Here is an 18,489-nt window from a genome sequence, read left to right as displayed (position 1 = left end):
ACTAGTCGAGTTTGTAACAGTGGCTGAGATCAAGGTTGTGCGACAAATCGCCACTATGATAACTGTTTACCAATATGTCACTGACTTTATTAGGTCACTTTCAATATTAGTTAATTGCTCTAGCACACGCCTACGTTGGGAAACAAAAGCAATGCAGTTGTAAGCATGAAATTTATTTGCAAGGTTACTGGGATTATTGCGCAAGTCACTAGACAGTGGATCCATACATGTAGCTACGCTGACGAATGCAAAACATGTGCCACAGCGTGCAAAACACGTTTCAGACACTTTACAGCTGTAGCCTTGGTGCATTTCCCTGACTTCGCGCAATGCTATTTTTCCGCTTACGAGCCATAGGATGCGTCGGTCGCGCGTCCAGGCGCGGCCACTCGCCATATAGAGGTAACTATAGCCGTTCTTTGACGGTTAAACTAACGTGTCAGTTGCAACGGTGACTTGTTTTTCCCTGAAACCGGTTTAAGGCTGGAGGAGAGACTAAAGAACAAGCTAGGCTAATGCTAGGTTTTCTTCCAGACTTGTGCAAATAATCTGCAGTATCGACCGCTCTATCACCCGCTTAGTTCCAGCATAGGCTCATCAACTTGAAATCACTTCACACTGTGGACGAACACAGGCTGCAAGCTCATGCATTGCATGAATCAGCGTACCGCGCCACGGCGGTCCTTTTCTGTTTCATTGTGCAGAACAGGGCCTGTTTTCTAGACTCTATAGTTTATGAATATGCTTGCAGGAGGTGCTTACAGAGACGATCGCTCGAAATCGCGATAGCCCAAAGACCTCTAACAGAGGAACTTATTTTGGAATGCCAAAATCACAAACCATCGCAGCGGAGGGCGACGAAGGCACTGTTGCGCTTTTTAAGGGCAACAGAATTGGACAAGCGGCTGTAGCCTGAACAGATGTTTATAGTGCTCCAAGTGCTACTGTGCAGTGTGGTGGCGGTATACGGTGACAGTATTTGCCTATGATTGTATGTCTATGCTCCTTTCTTTCTTTATCTCTACTTTGCTATCACTTTACGTCACCTCCCCTCTCTCCCCAGCGTAGAGTAGCAAACCGGATCTACCCATCTGGTTAACTTTCTTACCTTTCCCCTTTCTTCTGTCTCTCTCTCTTTTTGCAGGAGGGGTAACAGAAGCGTCGTACTAAATCGTACGTCGAACTGTTACACATCACGCGAAAGTTGTGGAACGTGGTCGATCGAACACAGCACCGCGGCGCAAGCCCGACGCCGCTGTTTGCCAGAGCGCATGCTCACGTGGCCAATGGTGCACGCTGACCAGCGGTTCAGACAGGCGTCACGTGACGACGAGGGGAAAGAAGCAGTACACTCTGGAAGACACGTACCTTTTCGTGCTGCTGCATCTGCTTCATGAGGAGGCTCTTCTTCTTGTCCTTGCAGCGCTTGTTCTGGAACCAGACCCTGATGACGCGCGGCGACAGGCCCGTCATCTCGACCAGCTGCTCCTTCATGAGCGCGTCCGGCCTCGGGTTGGCCGCGTAGCAAGTGCGCAGCGTGTGCAGCTGCTTCTCGTTCAGCACCGTCCGCACCCGAGTCGGCTTGTGCTGCTGCGACGCCTGTTGGCCCTCCGCGTGCTGCGGCTGCTGCTTGCTCTGCGGATGGCCCCGCGGCTGGGCGGGCGGCGCCGCTGCTGCGCCTGCCTGGCCGCCGGACCGGGAGCCGGGGACTCCGCCGCCGACCGGAACGGGCTCCGCGTTCGCTGCGTCGAGAGATGCGTGGGACGAGGGTTAACACCACGGAAGCTACATGGGAGTCGAGCACTTATAGTTGGCGTTAGTATACGCCGCATCGAGCCAACGAAAGACGTCGGCATCTCGACGACTGTATACATTTGGCTTGTCATTAAGCAGACTCTGCCGGACGAGTTGAAATCGGAGCAGGTGAAGATGAAAAGAACTACGGGACGTTCCACGTGCTTGTTGCGACAGCTGCGGCAGAATGCATAAGCGGGCTAGTTCGAGTGCATTCACGATAAACGTTCGAGCAAACTGGACACGACACAAGAAAGAGGCAGGACGAGGCGCTCTCTCAACTGACCGATAAGTTAATCGGGAGAACGTCTTGTCTTGTCTCCTTCTTGTGTCGTCCTGTTTGCGCTGAGATTTAACATGACTGCGACATCTTGCTGCCACATTTGTCGAGGAACCGAACAATCAACTTAATGCACCGCACCAGAAGCTCCACAGGTGTTCCATTTGATGTATCCTTAATAAACCTTTTTTTCCCTCTCTCACTATATACTGACTCATTCGCCTTCATCGTGTAGTTTGTGTGTGTGTGTGTGTGTGTGACAACTTTACTGAAGAAGACATAAAATAGTGCGATGTCATAGACCTATAAAGTGAGCTGTTCCACCGTTCTCTCTGTTTTGCGCCAGAGCACACCTTGTTCGTTCTTTCTTTCTTGTTTCTTTCTTTTGCGAAGTTTGACATTTAAAGCCATGGGTTGCAAGGCACAAGACGTGTCGCTCACACTTTGGCTAGTGCGGAATCACCTAGTACAGATATCCACTCTGGTGGATCAGAGAGCGCATGATACACCTCTCAGACATAGCACACTTTCACTGAAACGTTCGCGAACTGGATGAACAACTTGGTCTGCATGCACAAAATCTGTTCTCGTTTTCCACAAAGCGTGGAGGCTCAGGACCATAATTAGATCGTACGGTAAAACGCCTGATGTATTTACTGGCAAGAATCGCACGCCACATGGGTCAAGGGGCAACCGCTTCTTTATTGTGCATGCGCTGGAGTATATCCCAGAGAAAAATCAAGCCCTATCAGTCTAGGAATACATGCTCCAGTTGCGGGTTTCTTGCATAAATAACAGTTCGTTGTCCAGGGTACGAAGATGCATTTATCGCCAAGCCAGGTCTCAACGGGAAGTGTGTTGGTATGTAATTGAAGGAAGAAGGTTTTAACTGAAGGTGATACTGAGCATTTTCTTTACTCTATATTTAAGTACATCCTGTACTGGGGGCCGCCACGATGTTGTAAACGGAACAAAGGTACTCGAAGCACGTTTTCAAAAAGATGCTGATTATAGTTTCTTCTTGCTAAGGCTGCGCAAGTACTGTTGTGTGAAAACCGCACGTTTAACAACCCGTACGAGAGCACCACTTCTCGCAGATACCCAGTTACTGCTCCGTACATGTTTTCACATGACGTCATGATGAGTTCTGGAAGAAGTCGCCGTAGCTTCACTTTTGTCACGGTGCGAAGAAACTAGTCGTTTTGGTCACGTAAATAATTGGACCGCGATACAGTCTGTCGTAGAAACAAGTGAACGAGTCCTATCCAGCAAACCTTGTTCGTCTTTCGACAGGGAGTGGCAGATGCCCCTGTGATACGTACAGTCAACAGTAAAAGATTGAGGGATGCGCGAGTGCGTGGCAAAGCGACCCTCCTCCCCTTCTAGCGGTGAACCCCTGATGTCGAGACCGACGCCTGCACGCAGCGCGTCCCTCCGAGACTGCAAGCGTGCATGTTTCCGCGCTTCCTCCTTGCGCGACCGGCGATATCCGAATGTAGCCGCGAGGTAGCCCTCTTGCGATATGCGCTGTGGCGGCTTTGACGGGCGAAACTGTGAAACGTGTTTAGAAGCGTGAACTTGCGGGCGCCACTGCTGCCGCTTTTTGTCGAGTCACGAGCGCTGACGCATAGGGCCGGCCCGGTGGCGAACGCAACAAGTCATTTTTTTTTTTCTGGGCTGGGCATTCTCGTGGCTAATCTTCGTTGCTTCTTTCTTTTTACGAACGGTGCGTTCTACCGCAGAAGAGCGTGGCAGAATACGCGCTCTATAGAAGGAGACCGGCAAGACGAAATTGGACAATTGATTTCCGTTGTATAAATGAAGTTACACGCCCGTCTCAGTCGCCACTCACATCGCAAGAGGGCTACCTCGCGGCTACATTCGGATATCGGCGGGCGCGCAAAGAGGACGCGCGTAAACATGCACGCTTGCAGTGTCGGAGGGACGCGCGTGCGTGCAGGCGTCGGTCTCGACATCAGGGGTTCACCGCTAGAAGGGGAGGAGGGTCGCTTTGCCACGCGCTATAGCGCGTCCCGCAATCTTTTGCTGTTGACTGTACATGTTCTCCACTGGATCCCGACATGCAGTGCACTACTCAAATACAAGCGGGCTCTTGGAACTGCCAATGTGGCGTCTTGGTGGCTAGTATACGGCACGTTAAAGTATACGTGAATTGTGCATGTCGCCAGAGGCGCGCATTTTACCCACGCCATTTTCGATTCCCACGTCACCGAAAGCGGTGGCGCCTACCGCCTAATGGTTATTCTATATATCACTCGCACGGTCACGAATACCGGCGAGTCAATTAAAGGACGCCGTAGACGCGCGGCCGTCGCAGTGGGGCACGTGCTACACGATTGAACGCGTCTCCGCCGCACCGCCGCTCGCACGCGAAAACCAATCACGCGCCTTTCTTTGGAGCGGCGTTCCGCTTCGATCGGCCCCGGGAAAAATTGAAGGAGAAGGAAGGAGAGAAACGATAAACGAAAAAAGCGCGAGCAAGGCAGCCCCGAAAGCGGGCACAAAGTTCCGCAGAAGGCGCGCACATAGCGCACTGCCGCCGCTGCTCAGCGAGCCATTTCGCGGGCACGTGCCAGCAGCGCCGCTGCGGTCTCGCGCCGCTGACCACGACCACGGCGGCGGCGGCGCCATCGCGGCAGCGCCGGGCTCACGTCGCCCGTGCTGCAGCCAGCCGACGTCCGGCGGCCCCGCTGGGATCGGGTCTCGGCGGCGCTCGGTGCGCTTGGGCGTGACCGAGTCACGCGCCCCGAGGCGAGCTTGCCCGACGGTGAGCGGCCGCGATTCGCATGCGTCTCCGCGCCGGGAGCCCTCTTCATGCTGCCTCCCATTCGACTGCGTACGTGCTGCATCGTGCCCGTGCGTGCACGCGCACGTGTGTGTACATAGACTGGCTGGCGTCGTCGTCGGCGAACCGCTCTCACGAACCTCGCACGCGCGCCACGGCCAAGTGAGCACGACGCCGTCTGCGGCGTTAGACTTCTCCGCCGTGCACCGCGGGCCTCCGTCGCCCGCTGTTTCGGGGCTTAAATTGTATTTATGGCCGCATAGCGTGCGTCCGACTTTTTGGGAGACGCGCGCACCGTGCGTGCTCGGGTTCGCGGGCTGCCCAGTCGCGCGTTCTAGCTTCCTCACTCGCCTTCGTCTAGCAATTAGGTAGGGATGTGCGTGGAGTGGTGCAGCTATAGATAATGCGTGCCTGAGCTATACAATATATAGGGTGTCCCACGTAACTTAAGTCAAACCCTAAAGATATGCAAATGCCTCGTAGCTGCACAGAGCCCAGGTAGTGGCGTATGCCGTCGCCTGGAGACATCATTTATTGCATTCCGCCTAATGACATAATTAGTCTTATTTAATAAATTATCAATGAACTTCTCAAATATTATAATCGGACGAAAAGCGTCAGTGAGAAAATTGTAGAGCAACATGAAAAAAAAGAAAAAATCCCGATACAGCTTTCTGTTACTCAATACGTGCTACATAAAAGTGTTTCTCCGAGCGTGAAGGAAGCCCGTGAATACACGCAAAGTGCCTCGAGCTGCCAGTCGCGCGGCAACATTGCGTGTATTCGCGGGCTTCTCCGATGCTTGGAAAAAACACTTCTGTATAGCACGGGATTCACATTGAAAGCGGTGGTTAAGAAGCAGATCAGTGTAGTCCTGTTGTGCGTCGATCAGGGCTGTATCTTGTGAAAGCATTTTTCTTCCCATTCTACACGTTTCTTGAACGCCGTGCCGAGTGACCCATCCTGCTAATGCCTTATGCGGGGTGTCACAAAATGTAGTTAAAATATAAAATTAAAATAAAAACAATAGATAAATAATTTGGCCTGGAGAGGCAGCATCCTTTATTTCACATTTAGCGATGCGGTGCCCTGTCTGCAGCTACGACACTGTTAACCGGTGCTCGCATCGACGCGTTCGGGTGCGTCACACACAGCGGAAGTCGGCGGAAGAACGTGACATGCTATAAAACAGCAACAACAAAAGAGATAAAAAATGAAACGCTTCTCTTTACTTCTGACGACTGTGTACCTCTGTACACGATGTGTTTGTAGCCGCTAAGTAACCTCACTAATCCTCGCGTGTCTATATACACCATGATCAGACGACACTCCAAAGTCAGAGCGACACATGAGTTTCCGCCGTTGCCGCTGCATAGCTCTAATCGACAAATGTCCGTCGACTCTTCCCGTCGACACACTTGGCACGTACGTCAAAAAGAAAAAAAATCAAGCGAAGAAGAAGCAGAAGAAGAAAGCAACTGCGTACTGGTAATTAAAATATTGATAACTGTGACCATTGCACTACCTTGAATTCACACTCGTAGCGGAAAGCAAGTATGACGCTTCATTAGCACAGTATTCGGCCGCTGGATGCTAGAAAGTTGTGACGCATGCAAAGCTCGAACCGTTCGTCAAGTTTTCACGAAAGCTTACTCAACTCACATTTGAGAAAGCCACTTGTATAGCTGTGCGCTCGACTCTCCCCCCCCCCCCCTTCCCCCGCCCTTCTTACACGCCGTTTCCTTCCGCTCACTCCACCGCTGCGAAAAGCAGCGCTATAGGCAGCTCTAATGCAGCGTCACCCGAACCTTGCGTCAGTTAAAACGTGCCAAAACGAGCCACGGATAACTGATAGGAGGAAGAGGAGATGGAGACGGGATGGGGTGGGGTGTGGGGGTGGCAACACAAAGGCGGGAAACTCGCCGCGCTGTTGGCGCTCTTCGGGGTCCGGGCACCCGGTAACGCGATCTCCGACCAAACAGCGCCCTGTTTATTCACCTGATGACATTCTCACGAGCGCAGCCACGGCGGCTTCCTTTGCACGACGGGCTGGCACTGCACGCGCTTCTGCGCCCGCCGTTCGTATTCCCCCCACGATGGTGTCCTCGCTCTCATCCGCAATGGGGAACGAGCCTGACGTACGGCTTACAGGTCTTCTCTAGTGCATTCTCTCTCTCTTTCCTTTTTTTAATTCTCTCAAGCTGCGCGTCCAGTCGGAGTGGCAAGCTCGCAGACAGCGAGGCCAGCCAGCGGCAGCGTAGGTCCTGTCACGTGCTCGCTCGCACACGCGCATTCACGCACGAGTGCCGACCGCTCTGACTGCCAGCAGCCGTAAAGCCTCGAAACAATCCCGAGAAGGGAACGCGAAGATCCCGGGGAGGGAGAGCTACATATCCCTGCTGACTCCTCACTCCCTACGGCGCCATCTTCGAAACGAAAAAGAATGGGAACGTAAAGCAAAGTGAAGGAGGAGGGGAGCAGAATAAACGCCACCGGAATCCACGGCCAGCCCAAGAAAAGTGCGTACACTGCGGAGTAATAAAACGACGAAGAAAAAAAACTGCACGCGAAGTGCTGGCGTCGGGCGGCGCCGCGCCGCGTAGAGTCGGGTTCGAGGCGGGACTCGAAAGAAAAGAAATTAAAAGAACGAAACTACAAGCGCCATCGCTTCGGGAAAGCGTCCCCGAACTCGGCTATGTGCTCTCTCTGCTCTTCGCAAAGAGAGCTTTTCTGCATGGACAGCGGCTGAATGGGGCGAGCTCAGTTTAAAAAGAGAGCGGCGGGGAGAAAACGCGCTGGCGGCAGTAGCTCCGCTCTGCTTCGATGTGTGTGCAAAAGAAGAGACGACGAGGGCGCGAGAACTGTAAGCGATCCAGAGCGGCTGCTTCTGCCGCTGCCGCTTGCTTCTGCTTCGGTTGCCCCCACCTCTCTTCGTCCCTCCTTGCCGCCGTTCCCTTAACTCCCTCGGCTCCGCTGTTTCCCAGCCATGTTCCCCCTTTCCGACTGCTTCGCTTCGAATGGGGCTTATACCTGCCTCTCGGATGCGAAACGTCGTCCCAGCCCGAGTCCTCTCCTTTTCCTAAACGTCGCATTACCGGAGCTCGACTTTCGGGAGAGATCGGGAACACTCTCTCCTTCTCCTGCTCTGTTGTACTTCTATATACCCTTTCCGCAATAAAGCCGCCGTGCACCGTTGTGGCGGCTACCGGACTGCTCACCGGTCCGCAGAGTAAATGCCAAACGTCCAGAGCGCTTGTATAGAGCAATGTTTGTGAACTGCTTGAAACACGCGAACTCGCCTACTGCGCGCTACATCCCCTGACAACGCTCCGGGCAGCCAGACGACGCCTCAGCGTACCGCGTCATTGTATGCAGCGGAAGAGTGCAGTGCGCAGGTGTGCGTCGACTCCTCCGATTGGCTGGCGCGACCAGCATACAGCTTCGGCACCACTGCACGGTTTCGGTGGGGACCGGTGCAGTCAGCTGCGCGAGGCGCTTCCGTCTGGCGGGCTCGGAGCAGATAGATCCTCGCCTTCGAGGGCGAGGTGAACGAAGAATGGCGTCTAAGCTCACCCGCGTGTCTCCCACTCGCTGGCACGACGCTGCCACAATGGTGAGACCCGGCGGGGGTGCATTGTGCCGCCTTAAGATAGCGTAAAGTGATGAACCCGAACCCTCCCTGTCGCGCACTCTCTCCGTCAAAGCGGCCTCCGCCACGTCGGATGACTGCTTATGTACACATCCACTCGCCGTCGCACATTTGGAACCGAGGATCCGTTGTTTACCTCTCCTGGGGATCATTTCTTTCATTTCGTTTTTTTTTCTTATTCTTCGGATACGTAACCCAATCCTCCCCGCCTGCAGGACAGCACTCTCGCCGCTTTCACAGCTTTCTGACCACGCGCCCGTGCAACTACAGAGAAAAGCAAAAATGCTTTCTTCATCTAAGGATCTGCTTGGACATCAACGCCACGTTAGGCACGATGAATGCGTGGGCGTCGGTTGTTCGCTTCGGTTGTTGGTAATGCAGGAGCATGAGCTGCTACACCAGCTGGAGATGGGACTGGGGTGGCTGTGGAACAATGTTTTTCTATATACTTTATTTTTTTATTATTGCTTGCTCATGTTTAGCTACTTTGGGTATCGTACGAATCGCACTCGACCGGAGCCCGTTCGATTACGGAACGACCTTGAGAATGATGCGGATGATATTTAAATGTAATAAACATTTATATCAGTACTACATCAATGTGAATTTCGCATGGACACATCAGACAAACCGGCAGAGATGAGTATGTGAAGAATTCTGAGTTCAGTACGCTGGGCAGTTGCTAGTACGGCCAATTTCCAAGTTGGGCGCAGCGAAAGAAGAAGCTGTACAAAGATGAAGAAACGACACGCCATTGTTGAAAATTTACTCTAAACGCATGACGCGAACGACCAAGAGATTGTGCCAGCAGCGTAAATCCGAATGTATAAGCAAAGGGAGCTTGGTTTTCTTTCTTCCCTCTCTCTCTCTCTCTCTCTCTCTCTCTCTCTTTCTCTCCCTTATTTTTCATCTATGTCCACGTGCAAAAGATAAAGTCGAACGCCTAGTCTTCTTATTTTTTGTGCATTAAGTTGTCTCTTCGTCCCCAATTTTCCCAACGGCAAGAAATCATGCACGGCTACCATTGGAGCCATCAACGAAAGCCGACCACAATATATTACATTTTATCTGTCATTGACAGTGTTTATCATGGACATCGTGCGGGGCCAACGCTGAACAAACGAAGCAACCTCAAACAATTCGAAAGGTGAACGTTGCCCGTTGCCATCAATTTCGTTTAACTGATGCAGCACAGGATCGACGTAGATAGAGGGCTCGCCTAATGTATGCATCATCCGTACGTCGCCGGTGCTTCACGTCGTTTGTCACAAAGTTATTCGAGTTCCGCATCACTTAGTCGCACCCGCTCTGGGCTCCAGCGATTGTTTTCCTTCGCCCGCCCCTCGAAGATAATTGTTACAATTGCGCCTGCGTTCGATAATTAGGCAACGTCCTTCGTGCGTCCGCTTTGATTCTCTATTCAAATATACGAGTACGCTGCTTTGAACAACAGCCCGTTGCTTTCCGTCTCTTTAGCCGAGCCTGTCGGACTTTTCGTTTACTCTTGTTATTGCGCATCTTCTTTTTCTTTTATTCGAATCGTACGCGAGAGTGTCGTGGATGGGGGCTCGGGGTGGGTACTGGTGACGTCAGGCCGTGCGAAAGCCAATATTTACCGAGCGCCGAAGCAGCAGCGCGAGCGCCTCTCCGGCTCCCTCCTTCGCTACGCGTTTCCGCGCTTCCGTTCTCCGTCCATCAGCCAGGGTTTCCATATGTTCTCCCGTTTAAGACTTATCTGTGCGAATCTGTTCGTTTTATATTGGAATCGGTATTCGAACGTGCGAGTACAGTTATCCAAAACACGCCAACTCGTGGCCGCGTGTTTCTTCGAGTTGCTACTCCCGAGGAAACTTCCAAGGAAGGAACGAAACTTTATAAGAATGCGCGCTTCTTGTGAAGTGCCGCGAAACTAAGTTATAGCGTTGTTTGGCACAAATTTCGTCGTACAGTTTTCGTTATTTCGCAAAGTTGCAAGCTGTACTCAAGGCTGGCGTAATGCCCCTGTAGCTTTCAGTTGAGTCTATGCCATTGGATTAATTCACTGCTCGCGACCAGTCGACATTTGGTGATAAGGCGGGTGATAATGAAGCCCTTTCAGTTAACATAACAATTAGCAAAACCGGGAAATGATTGCTGCATCATTCCGGCTTCGAACTATGTACTATTACTTTGGAAAGGCGAGGTTGGTACTCATTTGTCGGTGACCACTACTTCATGCGGGTATCATGATTGTGCTCGTCTCACGTAACTGGCAACTGGCGTATGCTATATTTCATACCAACCGCAACAAATCGAATGCTACTTTTACTTCGTATTACTACCCCCTTACGTGAATGCGCTTTGCTCCGTCTCTATATCTTCGTCTCTGTTTCGTCGCGTCAATATTGCGAATTTCAGAGTCAGCGCGGTGCAGAGCCACCAGGAAAATAATGTCCCGACTGCAGTGGGAAGAGGCATGCAGAACACTGTGTCCTCCTATGAGCTTTGTCACTGCTCACTTGGGGACAAGCTGGCAGTCCATATAAAGAAAATACATCCTAAGTCAATTACTACATTCAGGAAGGCACAAGTTCCCGTCAAGGAAAACTCGAAAGCGCTTAGCAACTTCCTATTGGGTGCATGCATGCAGCTGCGGGAGTTACAAACGTAATAGCTCCGTCACCCATAGCTTTTCAGTTGTCGTAGCCCTTTTCGCGATGAAAACAGCACTGGTTTGACCCCCGAGACAACCCCTTAAATTTAGCGAGCAAGCATTCGAATGAGAGACGCCATCAGTCGTACTAAATAAGAACCTCCAAGCTGCCAGTGCATCGAAGTTAACCGAAGTTCCTTTATCAATCACTGTTACCGCAGGAGAGAGAGAGATAGAAAACAAAGAGGAAAGGCAGGGAGGTTAACCAGATGGGTAGATCCGATTTGCTACCCTATGCTGGGGAGAGAGCGGAGGGGGAGGTAAAGTGATAGCAAAGTAGAGATAAAGAAAAAAAGGAGCATAGACATACACTCATAGTCAAATACTGCCACCGTATACCGTCACCACACAGCACAGAAAGCACTTGCAGCACTATAAACATCTGTTCAGGCTACAGCCACTTGTCCAATTCTGTTGCCCTTAAAACGTGCTGCAAGACATGCAAGAAAGGGTACAACCATGAGCTGCATGTGCATGGAACGGATTTGTTAATGTTGAGCCCGTATCACCGTATGCTTGAGTGCGGTATAAAAACAGGATTTTTTCACAGCACTAAAGTTAGCCCCCCAAATCAAGTGCAACGGCAACTCTTATGCGGCTGCAGGAGCGCTAACGCCACAACGCGAACTAAGGAGTCGACGTTGATGCGCACGCTTGTTCAATGAGGTGATATAGCGATCTAAAGAAAGGAAGGACGCTTGATTCTGCAACCCGTGAGGGAGCACGGCGAAGCGTGTGCGTGTGTGCAGAGTGCCACGCGCGTTCGTTCGCGCGCGCCACGTCTCGCCCACACAGCAACCGGTGGCGCCGCGTGGTCGTTCGAGTTCGCTTTACGACGTCATTACAGGCCGTGCACGGGAGCACAACGCGCGGCGAGCCCTTTGTTGTCGCCGATAGCTGCCCGCCGCCTCTCCGTGCAGGGACTCGCCGCGCTTTGTCTTCGACGCGCGAGATAGTCTTAGAGCGGCTGGAGTTCCTGATACGAAGAAGTATATACGCAGGAAACTATATGAGAGTCTGGCCTAATCGAATACAACTATTCGTGCTGCCTAACGTTCTATCACAAGTTTCTCGCAGCTCTTAGGTCGCCTTGAACAGCGTATTTGTGCAACGAATACATTACTAGCCCATCCTTCAACGCTCAGTGATGTGCTGTGAGAGCTAATCTCACGCGTCTGTCTGGATGACATACCGCCCTCGAAATAAATGAGCGCATCTGACCTCTCTCCTGGAACGTTGGCCTGAGTACTACTGCACACGGTGTCCCAGCTAACTTTAGCCAGAGTGTAAAAATACGCAAATACCACGTAGCTGGACAGAACAAAGGTAATGTTGTTTGCCGTCGCTTGGAGATACTCGAATTACTTTTGTTCATTCTGCCTAACTAGTTCATGATTCCTAATTAGTTAATCAACTTCTCAAACATTCTAATTAGAATAAAAGTGGCAATGAGAAAATTTTAGAGCGACATCAAAAACTCCCGATACAGCCTTCTGTTGCTCAATACGTACTACGTAAAAGTGTTCTTCCGAGCGTGAAAGAAGCCCGGAAATACACGTAAAATTGCCGCGCGACTGGCCGCTCGAGGCACTATATATATATATATATATATATATATATATATATATATATATATATATATATATATATATATATATATATATATATGTGTGTGTGTGTGTGTGTGTGTGTGTGTGTGTGTGTGTGTGTGTGTGTGTGTGTGTGTGTGTGTGTGTGTGTGTGTGTGCTCGTGCATATAAATTATTTTGTACAGAAGTCAAACGAACGGAACGAGCGGAACGCGCTTAAAAGCCCACTAACGGCAAATATTAACTCAAGCTGAAGCGAGAGATTAGTGCGCCAGAATCTCTAAGGCGTCAATATTATCGCGAACAGAGCCTCAATAATAGAGAAATTCAGGTAAATGCAGGGCATGGTTAGAGAGTCCCCGTGACATTCAAATACTTACCCGATGACGAAAGCGCTTCTCAGTTAAATTTTGTCCATAGTACTCAACCATACGTTGCAAAAAAAAAAAAATATATATATATATATACATATATATATATATATATATATATATATATATATATATATATATATATATATATATATATATATATATATATATATATATATCCTTGTATTGTATTATAAGACGAAATAAAATGTTACTTGTCAAGTTCTATTTCGTTTTCAGAAAAAAAAGAAGACTAATTAAAATTACCCTTGACGACCACGCGGGCGGTCGAAAGGTTTCGTTTTCGCTCGACTCCGCGCCATCCATGCTTTCGCGTTTCACTATACTTTTGTTATCGTGCAATGCTGCGCTGGTTTTGCTGGCTCGCGAAGCTCACACAAACTGCAAGTAGCAGAGAATTCAACTTCCGTGTGATGTCGTGTGATGCCCGAACGGTCTACGCCACCTGACCAAAAAGCAGCTGCAGCGGCGAATCCACCGCTCTGTCTTTTTATCTATCTTGGCTCAGTAGCGCCGTCTGTCGCCGTCTGGCGGGTTTTACTCACCGACGGCAGCAAAGGCTGGTGATGGCGTATGAAACGTCACCACTCCCCCGGTTGGGTGGCGGGAGATTTGAATTTGAAAAAGGCATTCGGACCCTTCAGATGCAATTTTTTTTCGTAAACTAAGTCTCTTCTTGGGGCGAGACAAGCGTCGCGAGGTTTCTGGAATGGTAGTTAAATAATCCACGCCGACGCTTGCCTTTAGTGTCCCTTTAACTACGCACCGCGTGCACGAAAACTGGTAACGAGCAGGTAACCACGCAAAACTGCGCAGCTACAGCGACCACGTCCAATTCTCGTTTCCAAACACTCGATATCGCGGCCTCAGTTGCCGTCATTTGGCATCGCTTTACCCCAGAGTCACACATTCTCCAACTCGTCGCGCAACCTATTTCTTCCTTGAGTCACGGGCGTCTGGTATAGGTATACAACAAGTCTGCGGGCCGGCAATGCAGATTTCTCAAAACAGGAGCAAAAACGCACAAATCAAAACCAACGTTCCACGAGATTTCAGTAAGACTCGAAAAACAAGGAACGCCGTTCTGATGGGCACTGCCGGCGAGGTTTGTTTGTTCATTTACGTCTTCGTTTCCCCGTCCGCAAAGTCGCCCGGCGCTTCTGCAGGCCGCTAAACCGCGCACGCCCAGAGAGGACTCGCGTAGCCGATAGCGTACGCCTCGGTGCATACAGCCTGGCTATATAGGTAGGGAACGTAAGCAGCATCACAGGCGGGTCCAGGCAAGGGAAGCTTGGGAGTCAAGCTGTGTACGTGCGCGCGCGATAGCAAGACGCACGGTGCGAGCGCCAAGGCGCACGCTCGCACTCAGCGCATATTCCTGTGCTCGAAGAAGGCGGGGACATGGGAGAGACGGTGAGCGACGCGGTGGTGGCAGTGTAGGGGAATAACACACACACACACACACAAAGAAAAACGAAAGAAGGAAAAGGGACCGGGCCTGAGGAGAACGGCAAAAGACGGGCGACGACTGCTCTCGCGGTGTGTATGCTGCATGCGGTCGGTTCGGTACAGCGCAACGGAAGTGAAAGGGACTGTAGCGAAAAGTGCAGCCTCTAGTTTTACTTGGGGTATATCACGATTCGTACACTTAAAGATATTCAAGCGCAGGATGATTCTGTAAGAACGTTATCAGGATGCCGAAGGGTTCTGATAGCTTTTGTTCAAAAAGCATAACTGAAGACGCTGTGGAAGGGAGGCAGCCGAAACATTTCCACACGCCAGACACGCCAAACAGCAGTGCACTTGTGACCCAAGACGTCCAGACCGGAAACAAAGAACTACGAGAAAAGCAAGGAATTTTAGACCTGTACAACATGCAGAACGTTAGTCAGCCAGTTGGTTAGATTGTTTCTGGTAGTATTCTTCATTGCTAAAAACTATCACCGAGTGTGAGATGTAAACGTTACTACTCTTTTATCATAGAAAGATCTTGAAGCGCAAGAGCACACGCACAAAACGCTGAGGGAACAGTGCACCGACCGGACAACGTCACAACTTCTTCAGCTGCGAGTGTCGGTTTTCTGCTCCCTCACCTTTGTTGTAGGTGCGGTCTTGCGCTTCAAGACCTTTCGATTATAAATATCAGCCTCACTCGCCTTCTTGCTGTGAATATTTTAACGTGGACTTTGTAATTATGTATTTAAACCATTTCGAAGTCCAAACCTATATATTCACGTGATAAGTTCCTGTCGACAACGTCACCCTCGTCGCGATAGCATTACTCCAGTGACGTCTTCGTACTGCGCGCCAGCTAAACATCGCGCACCTGAGAAAAAAGTATCTACGAGACACTTCGACTCCGGAAGACGAAGGAAATAAAGGGAAAAAAAATAAAGAAGAGAAAGAGTGAGAGATAGTAATAGAGGGAGATTTAGGAGGGGGCAAGGAAGAGAGAGGAGGGGGAAGTGGGGCCAGCGCAAGCAATACATATGTGTCTTGAAAAAGGCGGCGGAGCGATACAGCTTCTTGCACGCGCCCTATAGCGATTTGGCTGTCCGCAGCGCAGTGTCCGGGCCCCGTCCGTGCGTATACAGTGCACGGAACTAGCGAAACGGGTCACAGGTAGGCGCTAGAGGTGCTTATCGCGGGGCAGTCCTGCGAATCAGCCACTTCAAAGGCACCGGGTCCGGCCCGGCAGGCCCCGCCGACGGTCTGGGCCGCAGGGCCGCATGGCGCCGGAGGCCGCCGCCATGTGGTTGCGCGCTGGCGCCACGCGAGTCGCACCGCCGCTCCATCGCCGCTCTGCCATAGCCACTCCGCCGCTCATTTCTCTCTCTCTGTTTGTGAGCATTTTCTTGTTTGTTGCTGCGACTGGCTACCTACTGCCGCAGCAATGAGCACGCTGGCTTATCTGTCCGCGCTCTTTGTTTTAACCACCGCCGTATATATACCGGTCCCCGCCGCTCACTTTCGTGGGATGGGAGAAGGTGGAGCGAGCTGCCCTCCTCTAGGTTTCTCTTTCTCCATTTTTCCTTCTTTACAGCTGCCTTCTGCTGTATAACTATTGTTTTTTAACCTTCAATTTTATTTCTGTGCTTTCTTGTTAGGCCTTTTCGGGGCGATTGGCAACGTGGTGCATGGAGAAATAAATATATAGATGCGTAGATATAGAAACGGGGAAGTGCGTCATCGGAAGTGTTGCTTCAATGTCATCAGCGATCCATCTTGAGCATGAACATAGTGCAAATCACACAGAAATCGCGTTTTCTCGTTCTCCCATATCGCGGTTTGTGTAATACGATAATCGAGGTCTACATATTCTTGATGGAAACAACGGCGCTAGCTCCAATGTAGACCATGCACATGCGGGGTCGCATTACGTAACGACTCTTTTCATTTTCCGCTCCTTTTATCCTTCGTAAGTGACTGCCCAAGCGGCAGGCTTTCATTATCACCGGTATTGGCTGCTCGCTGCGATGGGTGGTGAGAAACAAATAGAATCGAACGGAAAAAAAAGAAAAAGAAACCTTGCTTAATACGATCCCAGAGTCCGCATTCACGAAAACATTCTTGCCCCATAAAACTGTTCACAATAGCAGATTTCAGTCAAACCCGACGTCCGGCCTATCATTAGCAAAGGTGCTGGTCGGCCTATATCTGGCAGAGATCATTTATACGAAAAAAAAAAAAAAAGTTTTGCGAGTTCGACCACTGAACCATTAGCGCAGCTGCTTCGACAGATTTTATATACCATACGAACTTCCAACTTAATATGTGGTAGGACGAGTATGGGGCACGAGACATTCCATCGTTCAAATAAATAAATAAATAAATAAATAAATAAATAAATAAATAAATAAATAAATAAATAAATAAAACACGAAGCTTCAAGATCATTAAATAATATAACTTTGGAAACCTTCAAACATAAACATGTAACAAAATCCATGGAAGCTCTGTACATGTGCAGTGTCAGCCATCGACCGTGTTGTTTTCCGTTCCTCGAACGTTCCGCTTCCACTCGACGTTCATTCATCTTAATATCGCCTTGTCTCGACATGCCTGTCGAGTTTCTTCCCGCGGGTGTTCCTTCAGCACGGGCTTATCTTTAGAACTTGTAGCTCGCTTCACTTCCTGGAAGTCTACGGTCGCTTTGCGCAAGCGAGCCAGATGACTAAACTATAGCGTACCAACTGATCACTTTTAACTTCGTTTTATTTTGTCTCCGACAGAAAATTACGTCGCCTCGCTACTCTTTCGTTTTAATTCGTTGTCCCATAACCTTCGGCGCTTGACACAAACGAAACGCAAACGCGACGCGATCTCTCCGAAAGATAAGTCGTCAACGTGTTGCCCCACAACGTCGTTCGCGAGCCAAACGCACATGTACATACAGGAAGTAAAACGAGCATACACCCTTTCTTTTGCATGACTTGTCGGCATACATAAGCGCGTTAAGCAGTGTCCCGCGCTCATCCTCATATGGACGGTCGTTATAAGCGCACAATGAGCCCGTGAAAGAAGCGACGAATAAAGAACAAACTTGGGACGTGGGGTGCAACAGAGGCGAGCAAGCGAGCCGGAAAGCTTGGCGCCGCCACAATGAGATTGTTGGAACGTTTTTGCAAGCTCCGCGCGTGAATAATGAATGCGGCCCCTTCCTTAATCAGGTGAGCGCGCCGTTCCAAGCCGCTGCTAGCGCCGCTATAGGTGCGCGCTACGGTGGCCGCCCCGAAGCTGCTGGAAGCCCACGATCTAAGCACGAGCAAGACTAGCCAGGAAAATAAGCGATGCCCCGTGTATCCTCCTCCTCCGAGTTAGCTTGAACGCCGCGGCTACCGTTTCCTCTTCTCCAAATCTCCCTTCCCCATCTTTTCTCTCTCGCTCGTGCTCGTCCTGCAAAGTTGATTGGGTGGCCCCGGGGCGGTCTCTATTGTGTCGGCCAAGCGCTCCCAAAGGTTCTCAGCTGCGTGCGAAAGGCTATATAAGCTATAGAAAGGGCAGTCAGCGATTGCGCTTTTTCGCACGAAGCAACTGAACTGAGAGGGGCTTACCTTTTGCTTATTTATGTTGAAACTTAGACAGTCAGTCTGCCAGAAACGAAATACCTGTAAAGCCACATACGTGTACATGTTCCCAATTGCATTGTTCAGGATATGCGTAGAACAGTGGCTGCATTGAATGGCATAACTTGGGTTGCATCAAAAAATACGGGTATGACAACTGCAGCATGTGAGTCAACTGTTTACGAGCCGATGCACCCGTCGCATTGTCACGTGTTGGATAA

The 18,489-nt window shown here is 50.4% G+C and overlaps 1 protein-coding gene across 1 annotated transcript in view; it reads right to left on the bottom strand.

The window, feature by feature from the left end:
• Positions 1-18,489, bottom strand: part of tup (LIM1_Isl and LIM2_Isl domain-containing protein tup) — a 153,716-nt gene that overhangs the window by 65,829 nt on the left and 69,398 nt on the right. The window contains exon 4 of the mRNA XM_075680647.1: positions 1,369-1,742. Within this exon, the coding sequence (XP_075536762.1) occupies positions 1,369-1,742 (374 nt within the window). The remainder of the gene's footprint in view (positions 1-1,368; positions 1,743-18,489) is intronic.

Source organism: Dermacentor variabilis, chromosome 2 (assembly GCF_050947875.1).
Source record: "Dermacentor variabilis isolate Ectoservices chromosome 2, ASM5094787v1, whole genome shotgun sequence".
Taxonomy (NCBI): domain Eukaryota; kingdom Metazoa; phylum Arthropoda; class Arachnida; order Ixodida; family Ixodidae; genus Dermacentor; species Dermacentor variabilis.
Note: the sequence above shows the minus strand (reverse complement) of the source record. Positions and strands in the feature narration are given on the sequence as shown.